This window comes from Rhinoraja longicauda, chromosome 30 (genome assembly GCF_053455715.1).
Source record: "Rhinoraja longicauda isolate Sanriku21f chromosome 30, sRhiLon1.1, whole genome shotgun sequence".
NCBI lineage: Eukaryota > Metazoa > Chordata > Chondrichthyes > Rajiformes > Arhynchobatidae > Rhinoraja > Rhinoraja longicauda.
Genome location: NC_135982.1, coordinates 25,255,688 through 25,277,964, shown reverse-complemented (window position 1 = coordinate 25,277,964; position 22,277 = coordinate 25,255,688). Strand labels below are relative to the sequence as shown.

At 48.2% G+C, this 22,277-nt stretch overlaps 2 protein-coding genes across 3 annotated transcripts in view; one reads left to right on the top strand and one right to left on the bottom strand.

The window, feature by feature from the left end:
- LOC144608122 (tumor necrosis factor receptor superfamily member 5-like) overlaps positions 1 to 18,296 on the top strand; it is a 21,660-nt gene extending 3,364 nt beyond the window's left edge. Inside the window, exons 2-7 of one of the 2 annotated variants that reach the window (XM_078425497.1) lie at positions 10,438 to 10,566; positions 11,581 to 11,721; positions 12,656 to 12,737; positions 14,306 to 14,562; positions 15,358 to 15,465; positions 17,348 to 18,296. In XM_078425497.1, the coding sequence (XP_078281623.1) occupies positions 10,438 to 10,566; positions 11,581 to 11,721; positions 12,656 to 12,737; positions 14,306 to 14,562; positions 15,358 to 15,465; positions 17,348 to 17,445 (815 nt within the window). In that variant the 3' untranslated portion in view covers positions 17,446 to 18,296. Of the gene's footprint in view, positions 1 to 10,437; positions 10,567 to 11,580; positions 11,722 to 12,655; positions 12,738 to 14,305; positions 14,563 to 15,120; positions 15,309 to 15,357; positions 15,466 to 17,347 lie in introns of those variants that run through there. The other variant, XM_078425498.1, reaches the window with a different exon arrangement.
- LOC144608123 (uncharacterized) lies at positions 17,105 to 21,139 on the bottom strand. Its single transcript, XM_078425499.1, has 2 exons — positions 21,064 to 21,139; positions 17,105 to 20,044 (listed from the first exon to the last, which is right to left on the bottom strand). Exons 1-2 carry the CDS (start codon positions 21,068 to 21,070, stop codon positions 19,116 to 19,118), a joined length of 936 nt encoding a protein of 311 aa, XP_078281625.1. The 5' UTR covers positions 21,071 to 21,139; the 3' UTR covers positions 17,105 to 19,115.
- Positions 21,140 to 22,277: the final 1,138 nt, after the last annotated feature.

The window sequence follows — 22,277 nt, the reverse complement described above, 5'->3', positions numbered from 1 at the left end:
TTTTCTCTGTAACGATGGGAATTGTATGAGAATTGTAATTGGTCCTTGATTTTATCTGTTACACCCCTTTTTCCTTTCTGTATAAAAAGTAAACAATCGTGGAAAAGTTGTTCTTTCCCTCTCCCCAGTTGAGACCTTTTCAGACACTAACACTGTATCTGGAGATCTTTGGGAAGAACCCCACTGTGGAATAATATGTGTAAGAAAATAACTGCAGATGTTGGCTGGTACAAACCGAAGGTATTTATTTCACAAAATGCTGGAGTAACTCAGCAGGTCAGGCAGCATCTCAGGAGGGAAAGAATGGGTGACGTTTCGGGTCGAGACCCTTCTTCAGACTGATGTCAGACTGCTGCCCAGGCGAAATATGAGGTGCTGTTCCTCCAATTTCCGGTGGGCCTCACTATGGCACTGGAGGAGGCCCATGACAGAAAGGTCAGACTGGGAGTGGGAGGGGGAGTTGAAGGGAGATCAGCCACCGGGAGATCAGGTTGGTTAAGGCAGACTGAGCGAAGATGTTGAGCGAAACGATCACCGAGCCTGCGTTTGGTTTCGCCAATGTAAAGAAGTTGACATCTAGAGCAGCGGATACAATAGATGAGGAGGTGCAGGTGAACCTTTGTCTCACCTGGAAAGACTGTTTGGGTCCTTGGATGGAGTCGAGGGGGGAGGTAAAGGGACAGGTGTTGCATCTCGTGCGGTTGCAGGGGAAAGTGCCCGGGGATGGGGTGGTTTGGGTCGGAAGGGACGAATAGACCAGGGAGTTACGGAGGGAATGGTCTCTGCGGAATGTAGAAAGGGGAGGGGATGGGAAGATATGGCCAGTAGTGGGGTCCCGTTGTAGGTGACGGAAATGTTGGCGGATGATTTGTTGGATCCGCTGGCTGGTGGGGTGGAAGGTGAGAACGAGGGGGATTCTGTCCTTGTTACGAATGGGGGGAGGGGGAGCAAGAGCGGAGCTGCGGGATGTAGAAGAGACCCTAGTGAGAGCCTCATCTATAATGGAGGAGGGGAAGCCCCGTTTCCTGAAGAATGAGGACATCTCTGATGCCCTAGTGTGAAACACCTCATCCCGGCGTAGACGGAGGAATTGGGAGTAGGGGATAGCCTAAAGAATGTGGAATAAATCTGTTGTACTCATTCAGTATACGCATATTATTCAGGCTGAAGGTAAAGAACTCGGATTGTCACTCCCACTAGTGGAAACATCCTCTCCACATCCACTTTATCCAAGCCTTTCACTGACAGTTTCAATGAGATCCCCCCTCATCCTTCCAAACTCCAGCGAGTGCAGGCCCAGTGCCCTCAGCGCCATTTAATTCCAAATATAAACCTGGCTCTTAAGTTCTCGCAAACGGAAGCCAATGGCGAGATTGCTCTCTGGTCTGCTCTCGTTCGCACACAGTGCAAGCAATGCATGTGGGAGAGGTCGGGGAGCAGAGTGGAAATAAAGTCAAAAGCTGAGCGACGTGTGGTGGGAGGAGGGTCAGGTGGGTGAGGCGGATCTTGTGACTTTCTGAATGAACAAAAAGGCTTTGAAGAGTCATCCTCTCATCTGACCTCATCAACCTCTTACCCAAGCTGCAAGTCAGAAGATAAAACAAAGGGAGGCAATGTTTCATCAGACAGCTAGCTGCCTGTGTAATCATTCTGTGACATGAGTATCGTCCTCCCACTGAAGAGTCTTATCTTCAAGGAGCAAAGAGGTCCTTCTGCAGTTGTACAGGGCCCTAGTGAGACCGCACCTAGAGTACTGTGTGCAGTTGTACAGGGCCCTAGTGAGACCGCACCTAGAGTACTGTGTGCAGTTGTACAGGGCCCTAGTGAGACCGCACCTAGAGTACTGTGTGCAGTTGTACAGGGCCCTAGTGAGACCGCACCTAGAGTACTGTGTGCAATTTTGGTCTCCAAATTTGAGGAAGGATATTCTTGCTATTGAGGGCGTGCTGCTTAGGTTTTACTAGGTTAATTCCCGGAATGGCGGGACTGTCATTTGTTGAAAGACTGGAGTGACTAGGCTTGTACACACTGGAATTTAGAAGGATGAGAGGAGATCTTATCGAAACGTATAAGATTATTAAGGGGTTGGACACGTTAGAGGCAGGAAACATGTTCCCAATGTTGGGGGAGTCCAGAACCAGGGGCCACAGTTTAAGAATAAGGGGTAGGCCATTTAGAACGGAGATGAGGAAAAACTTTTTCAGTCCGGGAGTTGTGAATCTGTGGAATTCTCTGCCTCAGAAGGCAGTGGAGGCCAATTCTCTGAATGCATTCAAGAGAGAGCTAGATAGAGCTCTTAATGATAGCGGAGTCAGGGGGTATGGGGAGAAAGCAGGAACGGGGTACTGATTGAGAATGATCAGCCATGATCACATTGAATGGCGGTGCTGGCTCGAATGGCCTCCTCCTGCACCTATTGTCTATTGTCTAATATTCCCACTATATAGAATGTAGGTCTCAGTGGTTCCCAAGACAAAGTCCAATGTACCCAAGGGGGTGGAGATGAATGGGCCAGTGCCCTGGCCGATAGAGGGACATTTGAGCCTGACAACAGAGGGGAGGAAGCTGTTCCCGAGTCTGGTGGTGCGCACTTTCAAGCTTCTGCTTCTGCCTGATGGGCGCGGGGAGAAGGAGCAATGACTGGGTTGGGACGTCTTTGATTACGTTGGCTGTTTTCGCGAGGCAGCGTGAGGTGTACATGAAGTCGATGGTGGGGAGTCTGGTCTGTGTGATGGACTGGGCGTGATCCACAACTCTCTGCAATTTCTTGCGGTCTTGGGCAGAGCTGTTCCCAGACCGAGCTGTGGTGCAACCCGACAGCACTCCTTCCACGGTGCATCTGTAGAAGTTGGTGGGAGTCGTTGGAGACAAGCCGCAGTCTTTTAAGGGCATGGAGGCATGGGTGTGCCTTCTCGGTTCCTCTTCACACCAGGTTCTGTTATCCCACTCTCTCATCCACACCCTATTTCCCAGCGACAATTTACAGACGGCCAAATAACCTACAAACCCGCACGTCTTTGGGATGTGAGAGGAAACCGGAGAACCCAGAGGAAACCCACGCAGTCACAGGGAGGACGTGCAAACTCCACACAGACAGCAGCTCTACCCGCTGCACCACAGTGTGTTGAGTAGAGTTTAGAAATTCAGCTGCTACCATTGATTCAGCTTCTAATCGTGGAATAGAGAACCAGAGGACATAGGTTTAAGGTGAGGAGGGAAAAAGATTTAATAGGAACCTGGGAGGCAACTTTTTCAAACAAAGGGTGGTGGGTGTATGGAACGAGCTGCCGGAGGCGGTAGTTGAGGCTGCGACTATCGCAACTTTTAAGAAACATTTAGACAGTTTCCATGGATAGGACAGGTTTAGAGGGAAATGGGCCAAACGCAGGCAGGTGGGACTAGTGTAGATGGGGCATGTTGGCCAGTGTGGATGAGTTCGGCCGAAGGACCTGTTTCCACGCTGTGTCACTCTATGACTTGATAGGACAACTTTGTGAATTTTTCTGAAATTTTTGCAAGTTTTACCCAGTGTATTTTGTTTTTGTTACATTTGATGATGATGGGACTTCAGGACACGAGTTTCTTACTCCCGATATTTCGTCAGTGTTAATCTGGGGCACAACCATCACCTATTTGGTTGCCAGGAGATTAACAATCTGTAGCTCGCTTGGTCTGATCGGTTCCTTCTCAGTTTGGGTTGAAACACTTCCTGTTTACCTTCCTAACTGTTACTCACTTCAGAGCAGTTCTGTGAAAGTTGGAAATGCAACTTCCTAAGATCTCCGAAGAGAGACACAAAATGCTGGAGTAACTCGGTGGGTCAGGCAGCATCTCTGAATGTCCTTCTCTCCAGAGATGCTGCCTGTGCCGCTGAATTACTCCAGTTTTGTGCTTTTTATATTTGCTGGGATTAAATAATCCTTGTCAGCACATTTCCATTCCGTCTCCCATTGCTACTGAGAATCAGACAGCAACTCAGCATTCTGTTAAAAGGAAGTAACTATATTTCTGTGGAAACAACAGAAACAACGTGCCTTGTCAGCACTTCCTGTATCACCAAGATCTTCCTTGAACTAGTTGGCCACTAAAATTCCCCCTCCTACTTCACGTTCCACAGAAGACCAATCTACCACATTCATCTGAAGCCAGCAAAATACCAGTCCTTTAGGCTTCTGGCTGCTGTGAGCTTTTAACTGCACTTTGCTGCCAATGTCCATCTTCTTCATCACTGCTGTAGGTGGTGCAGCGGTAGAGTTGCTGCCTCACAGCGCCAGAGACCCGGGTTCCATCCTGACTACAGGTGCTGTCTGTACGGAGTTTGTACGTTCTCCCCGTGACCTGCGTGGGGCTTTCTCCAGGCGCCCTGGATTCCTTCCACACGCCAAAGTCACGCAGGGTTGGCTTCTGTAAATTGTCTCCAGTGTGTGGGATTCAACTTGTGTACAGGGTGATGGCTGGTCATCGTGATCACGGTGGGCCGAAGGACCTGCTTCCACGCTGTATTTCTAAATTAAACTAAACTAGGTACGTGGATAGGAAAGGTTTAGAGGAATATGGGCCAACTGCGGGCAGGCGGGTCAAGTGTAGATGGTAGGGTTGCCAACTTCCTCACTCCCAAATACGGGACAAGGTGACGTCACTGCCCTGTGCCCCACGTGACCTCGCCCAGCCAGCTGCCACGTGCTCCCGGGCCGGGCGGCCACCATTGGTGGAGCGTGAGCACGTGGCCGCTGGCTGGGTGAGGTCACGTGGGGCGGTGACGTCACCCATTGTCCCTTATTTGGCAGTGAAGAAGTTGGCAACCCTACTAATACGAGACAAGGGCGGTCCCGTACTGGACAAACTAATTTAGCCCAAAATACGGGATGTCCCGGCTCGTACAGCCAACCCTAGTAGATGGGGTATCTTGGCCGGCGTGGGCAAGTTGGGCCGAAGGGCCTGTTTCTATGGCGTATGACTCTCCGACAGCCGTGATGGATGGAAATAGGGAACCGTGGCCAGCCTTGATGGCAGGTGCACCTAGCAAAGCTCATAGGTGATAGGAGCAGAATTAGGCCATTCAGCCCATCAAGTCTACTTCGCCATTCAGTCATGGCTGATCTATCTTTCCCTCTCAACCCCATTCTCCTGCCTTCTCCCCGTAACCCCTGCCACCCGTACCAATCAAGAAAGCGGCAAGAAAGGAAATGACCTCAACAGATAAGGAGAGGGCTTCATTCTCAGGAAACGGAGGTTACTGAGAAGCCAAATAAAAGTCTATTCCTCATCTACATTGACTGACACTCTGATGTTAAATCTAAAACCCTAATACCTGATGGAGGCACCATCGTACAACACAAAGTGCTGGATTAACCCACATTTCACGCCTCTTCTCTCCTCATCTTCAAATCTCACAGCTATTTGCCTTCTTCCCATCTCAAGCCGTTGTCCACCTGTCTACCAATCAAACCCCCCTCCTCACCTGTATCCACCTATCACTCGCCAGGCTTTGTCCTGCCCCCACCTCTCTTTTCCAGCTTTCTCCCCCCTTCTACAATCAGACTGAAGAAGGGTGCTGACCCGATACTTCACCTATCCATGTTCGCCAGAGACGCTGCCTGACCTGCTGAGTTACTCCAGCACTTTGTGTCAACAATAGAGTTACTGCCTCACAGCGCTGGAGACCCGGGTTGGATCCTAACAGAGTTTGTACGTTCTCCCCGTGACCTCGTGGGTTTCCCCCGGGTGCTCCAGTTTCCTCCACACTCCAAAGGCCTGCAAGTTTGTAGCTTAATTGGCTTCAGATGTGCCCTTGTGTTTTCCTGCCTTTTATTTGTGACATTTTCCAAGCAGGATTTCATCAAATCCTTAGGCTAATTTATACCAGAAAGATCACATTAATTGGCTGAATTGTAAATTGTCCCTGGTGTGTGGGCAGGATAGTGTAAATGTACGGGGGTCGCTGGTGAGGGCGGACTTGGTGGGCTGAAGGGCCGGATTACATGCTGTCTCTAAACTAAACTAAGCTATATTCACCAGGAGCAGTGGGCCCAGTGATTGCAAGATACCCTAGAAGGGTCTCGACCCGAAACGTCACCAATTCCTTCCCTCCAGAGATGCTGCCTGTCCCGCTGAGTTACTCCAGCTGTTTGTTTCGACCCTAGTGTGTAGATATGTCAGTATGTGTGTAGATATTTCAGTAACTCAGCAGGTCAGGCAGCATCTCAGGAGAGAAGGAATGGGTGACGTTTCGGGTCGAGACCCTTCTTCAGACTGATGTCAGGGGGGCGCTTTTGTGCTGCTTATTTTTTGAAGGCATTTTATTCATTTGAGTTCATTTAAAATTTTTATTATTATGTTGTTTATTGAATACTGTGTTTACAGACATATTGCTACTGCAAGTAAGAATTTAATTGTTCCGTTTCGGTACATATGACAATGAAACACTCTTGGCCCAATTGCAGACTCTTAATGGAAATGTCATAAATTATAATAACTTACTATGAATGAGGCTGTTAATAATCTAAAAAATTAATCTAACCTTTATTCTGACTAATCAACCAAATACATCTGTCCCATGCAGTCATGAAATTCATTTGGGCGATTAGTCATTGTAAAGGTCATCAAAACTTTCAGATTATTCGCACTCATTCATAATAAAATTGAAGGGGGAAATAGTTTTAAAGTTTTCAATTAAATAAAAGTCAAGCTTGATACGATTTGCAAATGACAATTTGGCACGGAGGTGGGTGAGATAATGGTCGGACATATAAGGAAATGAACGGTTTGTGGTTGATTGAAAGATACAGTGTGGAAACAGGCCCTTCGGCCCACCGAGTCCGCGCCGACCATTCATCACCTGTTCGCACTAGTTCCATGTTATCCCACATTCCAATCCACTCCCTGCACACTCGTGGCAAATTACAGAGGGCCAATTAACCTACAAACCCGCACGTCTTTGGGATGTGGGAGGGAACCGGAGCACCCGGAGGAAACCCACGCGGTCACGGGGAGAACATGCAAACTCCACACAGACAGCAGCCGAGGTCAGGATTGAACCAGGGTCTCTGGCGCTGTGAGGTAGCGGTTCTACCCACTGCACCACTGTGCGGATTGGCACAATGAATGAATGAATGAAATGAAAAAAATTAGCTGCATCTGTTATTTTTCACCAGGAGTAAACAGTGAAAGAGTAAAGTGGGCGGCGGGTGGATTAACTGAGTAATTTACTATATTCATGTCTACTTTGTATTGTAAATTCCACTTGGGTAAACATTTAAAATAAGTGTTTCCACTCTGTATCTTTTCTGCTGGTACTTTCACTGCCGAGTAAGCACGTTTGAAATTTCCTATTCAATGTTTCATGGGGATCAAAGCAAGCAGCCGCGACTAATCTTTCTGCAGATTCAACAATCTTCCAAATTGCGGCAACTGAAAGCATCGACATCTTGCAACGATTCCCACTCAAAAACTTTCCAGCTTTCAGTTCAAAGTCAAAGGTGTGCAATTAACTGCAGGGCCTGGCACTTACATGAATGTCTTACAAGTAAACATTGAAGGGTCTCGACCCGAAACGTCACCCATTCCTTCTCTCCCGAGATGCTGCCTGACCTGCTGAGTTACTCCAGCATTTTGTGAATAAATACCTCTGTAAATGGTATGATCTCCCTGGGTAACAAACAGGTTTTCCTCGTATCTCACTCAGTACATGTAACAATAATAATGAGTTCAGCATTTATTTAAGTATAAGAAATAATATCAGTTCATCATAAAAATCTCGAGTTTGACAAAGTGTCATTTTTGTTGTTGTTGCCTGATAGCTAACAGTGCTGAAGTCACTTCTGCACCTTGTGCAGAATTGCCATATCTGACTCTGCCTGCTCTGTGATCAGGGTGCATCTGTAAATATTGCCACTTTGCTGAGAGCTCCTTGATTACGGGCATTCTGCAGCCACAGGCTCTGAACCACACTCAGTTTCCCGGTAAGAATGATCTTGCGCCATCACTATCTCGCTTTTGAGAAGACGATGACAAACATGGGTGTCACTCGCCCACTGATGGGGCGTTGGTGTTGACCGAGCACGCTGGGCGGTGCCTCAACCCACCACATGTCCACAGCTGATAGCCCACATCTATGTGGGTCTTTGGCCTCTGGCACGTTGTTGGAGAAGTGCCCTGAGATAGAAATACCCTTCCCGCGACGTCAAAACATCTTGACCCATCTGGAGGTACAAGGAACTGCAGGTGCTGGGATTTTGGACAACAGGCAAAGTGCTGGAAGAACTCGTCGGGTTTGTTCACTGAGGCAACATCTGTGGAGGGGATGGATAGACTGATTGATTGAAACTTTATTGTCACGTGTACCTGGTAGAGTGAGATTCTTTGTTTGCGTTCAGTACAAGTATGCACGAGTCGACACGTAAAGGGCGCTGACAAAGTTACAAAAGTGTTCAATATAGTCCCTCTCCCCCCCCCCCCCCCCCAGTTCTCCAATGTTTTGGGTTGAGACCCTTCTTCAGACGGCTGACATTTCAGGGTTGTGTCCCATCTTCGGACTGATGGCATTTCGGGTTGGGACTCTTCTTCAGACTCGGTCAGATTGAAGAAGGGTCCCAACCCAAAAAACGGCCTCCCCATTTGCTGCCAGAACCACTCCGTTTGTCCAGCACCTTGCATTTTGTCCAGTCGTCCTGTTCAAAGAGTTTGCAGCTTTCAGACTCCTTGAGAATATGACCGTCGTCCACTCACCCTGGAACATGCAAACGGACGTAATTTGTAGGGCGCAATCCGAAGAAAGGTCTGGACCCGAAACGCCACACACGTTCCTTCTCTCCAGAGATGCTGCCTGACCCGCTGAGTTACTCCAGCGTTTTGTGTCTATCTTCGATTTAACTGGTGTCTCTACTAAACATAGCACAAAAAGTAAGGAAATTTGTGTTTGGTAGATTATTTCTTTGTTGTAACAATGCTTCTTGGCAATAAATCTTATACCGTTGGAAAGCCTGTTTATTTCCCTTTTAAATGGTGCCACATTTGTAAGGAACATGCATTTGTGGGATGAGCAGCAGAGCTGAGTATATGGGTTGCGCCCATGAAAAATTTGCCAAATCTTCTCTGCCAATGCCAAACAGCTTATTCTGCCATTGACTCTTGTTCGGTGTTGTTTGGTGGATTGGATGATTGAAGTCTGAAGAAACAAGACATATTGGCAATTTAACAATTTATTCATTTAATAAACAGGAGCCACAGTAGCGTGTGGAAGAACCATACACAGCCATAACAGCCTGGCACCTCCTCCTCATGCTGGTCACCAGCCTGGTCACACACTGTTGTGGGATGGCATCCCATTCTTGTCAGCACCTGGGGGTACCAGAAGCTCAAAACAAGAGTCAATAGCAACAGCAGAATAAGCTGTTTGGCATTGGCAGAGAAGATTTGGCAAATTTTTCATGGGCGCAACCCATATACTCAGCTCTGCTGCTCATCCCACAAATGCATGTTCCTTACAAATGTGGCACCATTTAAAAGGGAAATAAACAGGCTTTCCAACGGTATAAGATTTATTGCCAAGAAGCATTGTTACAACAAAGAAATAATCTACCAAACACAAATTTCCTTACTTTTTGTGCTATGTTTAGTTGTCCATCAAGCAGGCAGCCTAGCCTGCCCACTGGTTTCTGTGGTTTGCTTGCAACCTGTGTCCCCAGCCAGCACTGTTCCTCGTCTCCATGTTGGTGGCAGCGAGGTTGTTCGGCTGCTTTGGCCCGGGTGATGAAAGCAATCCCAAGGTGTCGTTGACCATGAGTTGCCAACTTCCTCACTCCCAAATACGGGACAAACTAGTGACGTCACCGCCCCGCGCCCCACGTGACCTGGCCCAGCCAGCGGCCACGTGCTCCCGCTCCACCAATGGCGGCCGGGTTTGATCCTGACCTCGGGTGCTGTTCTGTGCGGAGTTTGCACGTTCTTCCGTGGGTGACTGCGTGGTTTTCCTCCGGGTGCTCCGGTTTTCCTCCCACATCCCACAAAGACGATGCGGGTTTGTAATAATAATAATAATGCATTTTATTTATATAGCGCTTTTCATATACTCAAAGTCGCTTTACAGAGATTTTGAGAACATAGGGAAATGAATAAATAGATAAATAAGTAAATAAATAAATGAACAGAGAAAGGAGACAGCAGGTGAGGTGACCTTCAGTGGTTGAAGGCAGTATTGAACAGGTGAACAGGTTTGTAGGTTAATTGGCCGCTGTAAATTGCTCGTAGCGTGCCGGGAGTGGATGGGAACATGGGATTATGCAGAAGCACCATGAATGGGTGAGCGATGGTCGGCTTGGACTCGCTGGGTGGGCATGCAATTTGTTTGCACGAGTTCAAAACCAATTCAGCGTCGACGCTGTTTAATTTCCGAGCTCTGACCTAAACCATGATGGTTGCAATGTTTCCCCTTGACAGGACAGTACTTGATCAACCGGTGTAAGCAGTTCAACACGCTGGCAGTGTGCGGGGCTTGCTACAGTGGGACCTTTACCGACACCTGGAACATACACCTCAGCTGTCCCTCATGTGGAGAGTGCTCGCAAGGTGAGTGTGCAGTCTGGCCGATCGCTTCACTGAACACCTTCGCTCAGTCCGCATTGCCCGGTGTGATCTCCCGGTTGTCAAACATAGAACATAGAAACATTCGGCCCTTCGAGCCTGCACCGCCATTCAATATGATCATGGTTGATCATCCAACTCAGTATCCCGTACCTGCCTTCTCTCCATACCCCCTGATCCCTTTAGCCACAAGGGCCACATCTAACTCCCTCTTAAATATAGTCAATGAACTGGCCTCAACTACCTTCTGTGGCAGAGAATTCCACAGATTCACCACTCTCTGTGTGAAAAGAAAGTTCTCATCTCGGTCCTAAAAGACTTCCCCCTTATCCTTAAACTGTGACCCCTTGTTCTGGACTTCCCCAACATCGGGAACAATCTTCCTGCATCTAGCCTGTCCAACCCCTTAAGAATTTTGTAAGTTTCTATAAGATCCCCCCCTCAATCTTCTAAATTCCAGCGAGTACAAGCCTAGTCTATCCAGTCCTTCTTCATATGAAAGTCCTGCCATCCCAGAAATCAATCTGGTGAACCTTCTCTGTACTCCCTCTATGGCAAGAATGTCTTTCCTCAGATTAGGAGACCAAAACTGTACTCCCCTTCCCATTCCCACACTGAACTTTCTGTCCTGGGCCTTCTCCACTGTCAGAGTGAGGCCAAATGTAAATTGGAGGAACAGCACCTCGTATTTCACTTGGGCAGCTTACAGCCCAGCGGTATGAATATTGATCTCTCTCAGTTCAAGTAACCCTTGCACCCCGTCTCTCTCTCCATCTCTCCCCCACCCTTGTCTTTGTACTAGTTTCACAGTCGTCCAGTTGAGTTTCAATTATCGCGATGCATTATCTTATTGCAGGATGTAGTTGGCAGCCAAGGAGAATGTGTTATGGTGCTTTCTCAATTATTATTTCAAAAAAGAAATTCTAGCATGCAGAATGTTGACTGGCTTCATTGGAATAACAGATCATTTTATGAAAATGCTTTGTCTTCCCGATCCAGCAAATGGTCTTGAAATCGAGAAGGGCTGTACTGCAAAATCCAACGTTAAATGCACTTGTCGACCCGGATATTCATTCTACACTGCTTCTCCCACGGAGAAATGTTTCAAAATATGTAACGAAGGAGAGCAATTTAAACAAGGTATGGACTCGTTCATGTGCAAGTAAAAATTTCATTGTTCTATCTGGGACATACGACAATAAAACAGTCTTGGTTCTTGACTCTTGACTTCAACAAACAGCAACCATCTTTTGATCAAATCCCCCCCCCCCCCCTCCCGCAAACACACACACCAGTATCCACCTATCACTTGCCAGAGATGGACACAAAATGCTGGAATTACTCAGCAGGTCAGGCAGCATCTCTGGAGAAAAGGAATAAGTGAAACCCTTCTTCAGTCTGAAAAGGGATTTCGACCCAAAACATCACCTATTCCGCTTCTCCTTAGATGCGGCCAGACCCGCTGAGTAACCCCAGCATTTTGTGTCTATCTTTGGTGTAAATCTGCTTTGGTCATTGGCTTTGGTAAATATTGTAAATTGTTCCTAGTGTGCAGCCAGACAGTGCTAGTGTACGGGGTGATTGCTGGTCGGCGCCGACTCAATGGGCCGAAGGGCCTGTTTCCTCGCTGTACTTCTGAAGTCTAAAAGTCAACAGAGGAAGGTTTAACAGCTTAATAAAAACCAGCTTTATTCCCCACGTGCAGTAGCTCTGCTCAACAACCAAAAGTCTGCAGCCTCCATTTGCTCTGGTATTTTATTTCATTCTTCACATGTTTAAATGATCATGTTTTGTTCTTAGTTGTGTACTGTATGTCGTGTTGTTACTTGCGAGCAAAGCACCAAGGCAAATTCCTTGTATGTATACATGGCTAATAAAATTTATCCAATTCGATTCAATTCAATTAACATATACATTTGTTCAAAATGAAAAGTCATTGGCAGACGTTTGATGAAACACGCCATTAGAGTGGATTTATGTCGGCCAACCTAAGAGTAAATAACGACCTGCTTCACAGTTATAAACGTGCCCTTTTAATAAACCGTGCGGACTTATTTACCTTGTTTATCTGCAGGAGATTCCAACACCTGTGAACCGTGCCCACCAGGATTTTATTCCAATGAAAAAGGAACCAAATTGTGCAGAGCGTGGACAAGGTAGTTGTAACTCCTTGCGAAACACAAAGTACTGGAGGGACTCAGTGGGTCGGGCAGCATCTGGGGAGTAGGCTCGCCAACTGTCCCGTATTAGCTGGGAGATCCCGTATTTTGGGATAAATTGGTTTGTTCCGTACAGGACCGCCCTTGTCCCGTATTAGACCCGTGTGCCGCTGTCGGCCTGGACAGTGTAGGCCCGACGGAGTGTGTTCGCCTAACGGAGGTTGCGTAGCAACCCGCCTCCCGGCCCGGGCGGCCGCCATTGGTGGAGCGGGAGCACGTGGCCGCTGGCTGGGTGAGGTCACATGGGGCGCGGGGCGGTGACGTCACCTTGTCCCGTATTTGAGGGTGAGATAGTTGGCCACCCTACTGGGGAGGGAATGACCAGGCGACATTACGGGTCGGGATGGGACTCTCCCACTGAGACCCATCGGTTCCCCTCTATTACGCTCTCCACTAGGCCTGGTGAAACCTGTCCTCACCCTCAACGACTTCTCTTTTGACTTCTCTCACACTTTCTCGGCAAGGCTGGCAGCACGATCAAGGTCGAGTCGCACCCCGGCCACTCCTTCTCCCCCCCCCTCTCCCATCAGGCAAGAGGTACAGAAGTGTGAAAACGCACACCTCCAGATTCAGGGGCAGCTTTCTTCCCAGCTGTTGTCAAGCAACTGAACCATCCTACCACAACCAGAGAGCAGTCCTAACCTACTATCTACCTCGTTGGAGAGCCTCAACTATCTTTAATTGGAATTTACTGAATTGGCCTCCACAGCCTTCTGTGGCAATGATTTCCACAGATTCACCACCCTCTGACTAAAGAAATTCCTCCTCATCTCCTTTCTAAAGGCCCGTTCTTTTATTCTGAGGCTGTGCCATCTGGTCCTAGACTCTCTCACTAGTGGAAACATCCTCTCCATATCCACTCTATCTTGGCCTTTCACTATTTGCTAAGTTTCAATGAGGTTTCATGTTGCCAGGACTAGAGGGTGTGAGCTATGGGGAGAGGTTGAGTAGGCTGGGTCTCTATTCCATGGAGTGCTGGAGGATGAGGGGGGATCTTATAGAGGTGTACAAAATCATGAGAGGAATAGATCGGGTAGACGCACAGAGTCTCTTGCCCAGAATAGGGGAATCGGGGACCAGAGGACATAGGTTCAAGGTGAAGGGGAAAAGATTTAATAGGAATTCGAGGGGTAACTTTTTCATAGAAAGGGTGGTGGGTGTATGGAACAAGCTGCCAGAGGAGGTAGTTGAGGCTGGGACTATCCAAATGTTTAAGAAACAGTTAGACAGATACATCGAGAGGACAGGTTTGGAGGGATATGAACCAAACGTGGGCAGGTGGGACTAGTGTAGCTGGGACATGTTGACCAGTGTGGGCAAGTTGGACCAAAGAGCCTGTTTCCACACTGCATCACTCTTTGACTCTAACTCAGTCCACAGACCTGAAGAGACTTCTTCAATAAGTTGATATAATTGGAGATTTTTACACCACGACCATTGATCTCAAGGGCCATCAAGCCCAGAGACCCACATTGTATTAATGCCGCACTCTTGCGTTTGTGTAGATGTACTGACAACCGACAGTATTTAATTAAGAATGGATCACGAACGGCGGACGCGGTGTGCAGTTCCTCCGACCCTCGACAAACGACCACCTCCCAGCCTCGACAAACGACCACCTCCCAGCCTCGACAAAAGAGCACCTCCGAGCCTCGACAAACTACCACCAGCAAAGGTAGCCCCCCTGCCTCCAAGACCACCTCCAGTACCACGCTGCTGAGAATAACAACAGGCCACTCAGTAACAACTGCAGGCAAACCAAGTACGGCTCGACATCCTGTTGATTTTTAAACATTATTTTCTCTCTGTATTTTTGTTCATCAGTCACAAAGGTTCACAGGTGTGGAACAAGGATGTGGAAATATTGCTGGAATGTGGGATTAGTTTAGGGTATCACTCGTTTCTGGGTGAACAGACACAATGGGCAGATGGCTCCATCCTTCTGCAATTATACGGGGCCTTTAACTTGACCAGGGATGTACTGCAGGTACGGTATCATAGCTGAGAACCTTGCTGTTTGTGATAAGTATTCATAACTTGGACCTGTTTCCTCGTCCTCCTCCCCCACCCTCTTCGTCCCCTCCCCCACCCTCCACGTCCCTTCCCCCACCCTCCTTGTCGTACTAGTTTCACTGTCGTCCTGTTGAGTTTCTCTGTTTGTGTCACTCGTTATCACCTTCTCCAGAGCCAACAATGGATCATTGTGGGCTCCACCTTTCCTTGATCATCGTGGCTGGCTTTGATTTGTCCTTTTGCATACCTTTCATCCATTTGTTCTGTGTTCCTTTTCATGTCCCTTGTTTCCCTCACCCCTGACTAGTCCGTCTGAAGAAGGGTTTCGACCTGAAATGTCACCTATTCCTTTTCTCTGGAGATGCTGCCTGACCCACTGAGTTACCCCAGCGTTTTGTGTCTGTCTTCTATGATACTTTGATTGTACTGTACGTGGTAATCAAAATTTAAATTTGTTTGTAGCCTCAATGATATTAATAATGAATGTGATGAAATGTTGAGTTGTAGACCACACTTCAATACCATGTCACTTCTTTCCCTTCAGGTTTGCTGAAAGGCAATGTATTTTTCATCTGTGTTATCGTTGTGACTGCCGTCTTGTTAGTCATTGTTATATTCTGGAAAATAATGTCTTGCAAGGAGGGAAACCAAGGTAAGAACCAAAGGTTTTGAAAGGATATTTTCTTCATTCATTTTGCCTGCTCACGATGCTTATACATTTTTAGTCATAGAGTCGTACAGCGTGGAAACAGGCCCTTCGGTCCAACTTGCCCATATCTGCCAACATGTCCCATCTACACTAGTCTCACCTGCTTGCATTTGGCCCATATCCCTCCAAACCTGTCCTATCCACCATGTACCTGTCTAATTGTTTCTTTAACGTTGCGGTAGCCCCTGCCTCAGTTTAGTGATACAGCAGACAAGATGGCCCTTCGGCCCACCGAGTCCACACCACGCATCGATTATCATAGACAAAGGAATAGGCTTTCATTTCATCCTGTAGCCAAATAAATTATTTCATCAATTCATGGGCCAAACATGGATAAATGCGCCTAGCTTAAATGGGGCATCTTGGTCAGCATGGACAAGTTGGGCCGAAGGGCCTGTTTTCATGCTGCATGGCTCTATAACTGTTCACACCAGTTCGATGTTATCCCACTTTCTCAACCATTCCCTGCAATCAATGCAAAAGAGAACTAGTGTGAATGTACAGCAGTCGATTAACCTACAAACCCGCATGTCTCGAGGTTGTGGGAGAAAACCGGAGCACCTGGAGAAAACCCACACGGTCACAGGGAAGTACATGCCAACTCCACATAGACAGCACCCGAGGTCAGAATCGAACCCTGATCACTGGCGCTGTGAGGCAGCTGTAAATAAAATGAGAAGTCTGAGCCAGTGGGGAAAGGTATAGAGCCGTGTAGCATGGAAACAGGCCCTTCAGCCCAACTTGTCCATGCTAACCAAGACACTCTATTTAAGGCAGTCGCATTTATCCATGGTTGGCCCGAGAATTGATGAACGATTTTCTTTGGCTACAGAGTGAAATTGAAGTATATTCCTTTGTCCACAATCATTTGGATGTTTAATAACACAACTGATTCCAAAGTGATGTTCTAATTACTTTTTAAGATCAACATTGGAATGTATTTTTCCTGAAAGTAGACTCCCATCAAAATATGTAGGGAGAAACTGCAGATGGTGGTTATACCAAAGATAGACACAAAATACTGAGTCACTCAGCAGGTCAGGCAGCATCTCTGGAGAAAAGGAATAGGTGACGTTTCGGACGGGAACCCTTCTTCAGACTGAAAGTAGAGGTGAAGGTGGGTGGGGGAAATAAACTGGAGGCAAGAACAGGCCAGAATAAATCTTGTAATATAATAAAAGTCTGTCTTCAACAGAGGCCTTACCTTTGCAGCCCTCCACCCCCATCTCAACGCGTTCCAGGCCCACCATGACGTGGAACGTTTCTTCCATTGCCTCCATCTCCGTGCCTTCTCCTGTGGGAAGGAGTCCTCGCCATCCACTGATGACGCCTTGTCCAACATCCCTCTTCCTCTTGGACTTCCCTGGACGGCCTTCTACCCTCTCTGGAGCTTTTTTATAAGATTTGTCTGGCCTTTTCTTGCCTCCAGTTTATTTCACACTCCCCCCCCCTCCCCACCTCTACTTTCAGTCTGAAGGGTACCGACCCGAAACGTCATCTATTTATTTTCTTCAGCGTCCGATCAGAGTGGAAGGAGGTATTCGGCCATTTTGAGTCCATATCCCCTCTGCTCCCCCACCACTGTCAACCTGAAGAAGGGTTCCGACCAGAAATGTCACCTATGTTCTCCATGGATGCTGCCTGACCCGCTGAGTTACTCCAGCGTTTTGTGTCCATCTCCAGTCAATGTGTGTTCTGCTGCTCCCTGCCACGATCTTAATTACAAGAAAGCAATAACGAGAATAGAAATTGAGAACTATGCTGTGATGTTTTAATCTGTAATAAGCTGGAAGTTGCATCGAGTAATTTGTGTGACATTTTACAGGTTTCCACTGGTGTATCAGGGACAGAAACTACCTTAAAGCACCAATTCCTGTACAGGAAGAATTCAACGACATCACATCAGTACAAGTGAAAAACTGAACTCTTTCTAGTGCCGCTTTCAGGTCTACACGTGAATTACTTTGTCTGAACTAAAATGTACAATTTGAAGAAAACTGTTCAGCAATGACTCAGGGATTTTGATATCAGTGTTCCACAGACCTCATTTTGAAATAAGTATTTGTTTCTGCTTTTGCAACATACAACAGTCTGAGGAAGGGTTTCGACCTGAAACGTCACTCATTGAATCTGAAGAAGGGTCTTGACCCGAAACCTCACCCATTCCTTTTTTCCAGAGATGCTGCCTGCCCGCTGAGTTACTCCTGCATTTTGCATCTAAATTCATTTCTCATACTGCCCAGAGACTTTGCTTTCTTTTTTGTTTACTTTGGATTGAAAGAATTTTAGTTCTTTAAGTTCCAGCCTTGATGTAGATACGAAGGATTTAAAAAAATGTGGATTACTGACCATCACTTCCTGAAAACTAAATGTGGTGGGAGGTTTATTTTGGACTGGAGATGCAACGTGGAAACAGGCCACGCCGACCATCCATCCATCGATCACCCATTCACACGTTCTGTGATCCCACTTTCTCATCCACTCCCTACACAATACGGGCAATTTGCAGAGGGCCGATGAACCTACAAACCCACTGGTCTTTGAGAAGTGGAGGGAGACAGGAGCACCCGGAGGAAACCCACGCAGTCACGGGGTGGAACGTGCAAACTCCACACAGACAGCACCCGAGGTTAGGATCGAACCCGGGTCTCCGGCGCTGAGGCAGCAGCTCCACCAGTGAACTCGAGATTATATTCCTATATCTGTAATGCAACATATGATGCTAGATGCTGCAAGACAACCAAGATGTTCTAATTTTACTTTGTTGTGCAATGGTGATGTATAGATTTCTGTAATAAATCTCAACGTTTCTGTAAATGTGAACATTTAGAGCTTGCACTACTTTATTAATTTTGTTGCTACAGCTACGAAAAAGTCAACTGGCTTTCCTTGAGTGAATGCAACACTTTCAGCTTGTTTCTTCCATCTTATGACAGAGAATTCAGAAACACAAAGAAATCTCTGAAGCTTGATTTATTTATTTTATTTTTCTCAAACTGATGGTGTCCCTGGTCAGACCAGTCCATAACTAATCATCTCTAGACTTTAGTAATACAGCGTGGGAACAGGCCCTTCGTGCCACCAAGTCCGTGTCGACCAGCGATCCCCGCACACTAGCACTATCCTACATGCACTAGGGATAGTTTACATTTTTTTAACGAAACCAATTAACCTAGAAAAACCCGTAGATCTTTGGAGGGTGGGAGGAAACCGGAGCACCTGGAGAAAACCCACGCGGTCACAGGGAGAACGTACAAACTCTGTACAGACAACACCCGTAGTCAGGATCGAACACGGGTCTGTGGCACTGTGAGGCAGCAACTCTACCGCCGCGCCACCGTGCCGCCCTAACATTGCCGGTGGTTCTGTAACATGATGTCCCAACTTCCATACTCAATACCCTGACTGATGAAGGACAAGGTACCAGAAGGTTTCAATGCTTTGTGTCTTTGTTTAGTTTATTGTCACGTGTACCGAGGTACAGTGAGAAGCTCTGCAGTTATTTTCTTATACAGTGAGAAGCTATTGTAAATGGGCATCTGCTGTTGCCTCCACGATCTCAGGGCCTGGTCTGGTGAGTGTGGGGTGTTGCTCTAACTTCTGTGGACGCGATGGTGCCCGATGAGGTTGGAGGCGCTTTTGAAGCCCTTGCCGCACTGGAGGCAGCAGTAGGGCCGGTCCTCGGAGTGTGTGCGGTAGTGCACCTGCACGGTGGAGGTTTGCCGGAAGGTCTTGCCGCATATGGGGCAGGCGTAGGGCCTCTCGCCAGTGTGTGTGCGCCGGTGCCGCACCAGGGTGGAGCTCTGGCCGAAGCCTTTGCCGCAGGTCTCGCAGCTGTAGGGGGGCTCGCCGGCGTGGGTGCGGCGGTGCGCCAGGAGCTGGGCGGGGTCGGCAAAGCGCCGGCCGCACAGCGGGCAGGGGGCGGGGTGGTCGGCGGCGTGGGTGCGGCGGTGGGTGGCCAGGTGGTGGGAGTGCAGGAACTGGCGGGCGCACACCTCGCAGGTGAAGCGCCGCTCGCCGCCGTGGATGCGCCGGTGCTTGGACAGGTTGGACGAGGTCTTGAAGCTCTTGCCGCAGCTGGGGCAGCGGTAGGGCCGCTCCTCGCCGTGGATGCGCCGGTGCACCCGCATGGTGGAGGACTGGCGGAAAGTCTTGCCGCACACCGGGCACGGGTAGGGCCTCTCCCCCGTGTGGATGCGCTGGTGGGTGATCAGGTGGTGGTGCTGCACAAACTCGCGGCCGCACGTCCTGCACTTGTACTGCTTCTCCCCGCGATGGATCAGCTGGTGGATCTGCAGGTTGTAGGAGGTGCTGAAGCGCTTGCCGCAGGACGGGCACCAGTATGGACGCTCGCCGCTGTGCACCCTGCCGTGCCGCTTCAGGTCGCAGTGCTGCTTGAAGCTTTTGCCGCACTCCGCACAGGTGAAGGGCCTCGGGTCTTCGTCGGCACCAACGCTGCGGCCACTAGCAGCATCCTCCGAACGGGCGCCCGCATCCGATGGCTGCATTGTCCCCATCTCACCTGCAACGCAGCATGTCGCATTCACTTTGCATCGCATTCACATGCATTAGAAACATAGAAAATAGGTGCAGGAGAAGGCCCTTCGAGCCAGCACCGCCATTCAATATGATAATTGCTGAACATCTAAAATTGGTACCCCGTTCATGCTTTTTCCCCATATCTCTTGATTCCGTTAGCCCAAAGAGCTAAATCTAACTCTCTGTTGAAAACATTCGAATTCAACTCCTGCTAGAAGTATATAAAATTATGAGATACATAGATACGGTAGACAGTCAGAACCATTCCAGAGTGGAAATGTTTTGGTTAGAGATACAGAGCGGAAACAGGCTCTTTGGCAAAGTCCATTCCACCAGCGTTAAATATAAAACATACCCAGACCCAACCAGTGTTTTCTTACTGGTTTAGTTTGGAGACAGAGCGTGGAAACAGGCTCTTTGGCCCAGAGTCCGTGCCGACCAGCGATACCCGCAGACTAGCACCATCCTACATACTAGGGACAATTTTGTAAGTCATTGTAGACATGCAGAAGTTCCTCATTTGGATACTGTTCTAAGTTCTACTCCTATGCCTTTTATATAGTTGGAACATAGAACAGCACAGCAACAGACCCTTCGGCCCACAATGTCTGTGCCGAACCTGATGCCAAGACAAACTCTTATCTGCCATGAATGGTACTTTATGGAGCTAGATAGTGAAATTCTTTGTTTTGCATTACAATTCAGTAAAATCACTCTTTGCAGAAGCACAATCATAATGTCACTCGTGTCAGACAGGATCTGGTGGAGATGTAGATGTAAATGTAAAGAAATAAATCGCCCACGTTGGCAACGAGAACAATGCAGGTCTATTTGGAAGGGATGGGGATGTAAACAGTGAGTGTCCTGGGCCTAGCAAGCCTCCCATGCATCTGTCGTTTTAATGTCAGGCGAAGCAAGTTGTCTCTTTGCAAGCATGGCACTGCATTGCACAGTCAGCCCGGTGAGTGCGCGGTCTGCCGGCCTGTGTCCCGGGGCGTTTACCTGCCATCGTCCCGCCGCCGCCACCGCCACTGGCCTCGGCCCTCTGACCCTCCGCACATGCGCACGCCCCTCCGCCCGCCCACTGCGGAGATAGAGGCCTTTCCCTCGCGAGAGGGATTCTGGGTAACTGCACACGGCTGCCATTTTCTTTCCAATGTTTAGATTTAATTTTTTTTTAGATTTAGAGAAACAGCGCAGAAACAGGCCCTTCGGCCCACCGGGTCCGCGCCGCCCAGCGATCCCCGCACACTAACACTATCTTACACCCACTAGGGACAATTTTTACATTTGCCCGGCCAATTAACCTACCTGTACGTCTTTGGAGTGTGGGAGGAAACCGAAGATCTCGGAGAAAACCCACGCAGGTCACGGGGAGAACGTACAAACTCCGTACAGACGGCGCCTGTAGTCAGGATCGAACCTGAGTCTCCGGCGCTGTAAGGCAGCAACTCTACCGCTGCGCCACCCCTTTGCGGCACAATACATCAAAGGGCGGCCTCACATTTGATGATTGTCGCATTTGAAAGCTTTTCACGACCCAATCATTTTCCCAACTATGCGTTATAGAGTCATACAGCACGGAAACAGACCCTTCAGCCCAGTCTGAAGTAGGGTCTCGACCCGTAGCGTCACCCATTGCTTCTCTCCAGATATAAGCTGCCTGACCCGCTGAGTTACGGGGTGAAGGCAGAGTGTGGTTGAAAGGGGAAAAAATAGATCAAATGGCAGAGCAGACTCGATGGGCCTAACTGCTCCTATGTCTTATGGTCTTGTGAATGAGTGCTGACTCCTGATCAACAGGGATTGTGAATTGAACCTGGAACTTGTGTAGGAAGGAACTGCAGATGCTGGTTTACACCGAAAATAGACACACAATGCTGGAGTCTAAAGGCGTGCATTTTTATAGGTTGATCGGCTTCTGTAAATTATCCCTTGTGTGTAAGATAGTGCTAATGTATGGGGTGATCACTGGTCTGTGCAGACTCGGTGAGCCGAATGGCCTGTTTCCATGCTGTATCTCTAAACTAAAGGTGTTTGGTTCAAGCCTATTGAGTGATTTAATGGTGGCTTTTCATGCTTCTCTGGTAGTCTTGCAAGATGGCATTGGGAATTTATTCCCAACTAGACCCTGGGATTAGAGATGTAGACACGAAGAACTGCAGATGCTAGAATCATGACAAAAATCAAGGTGCTGAAGAAACATAGCAGGTCAG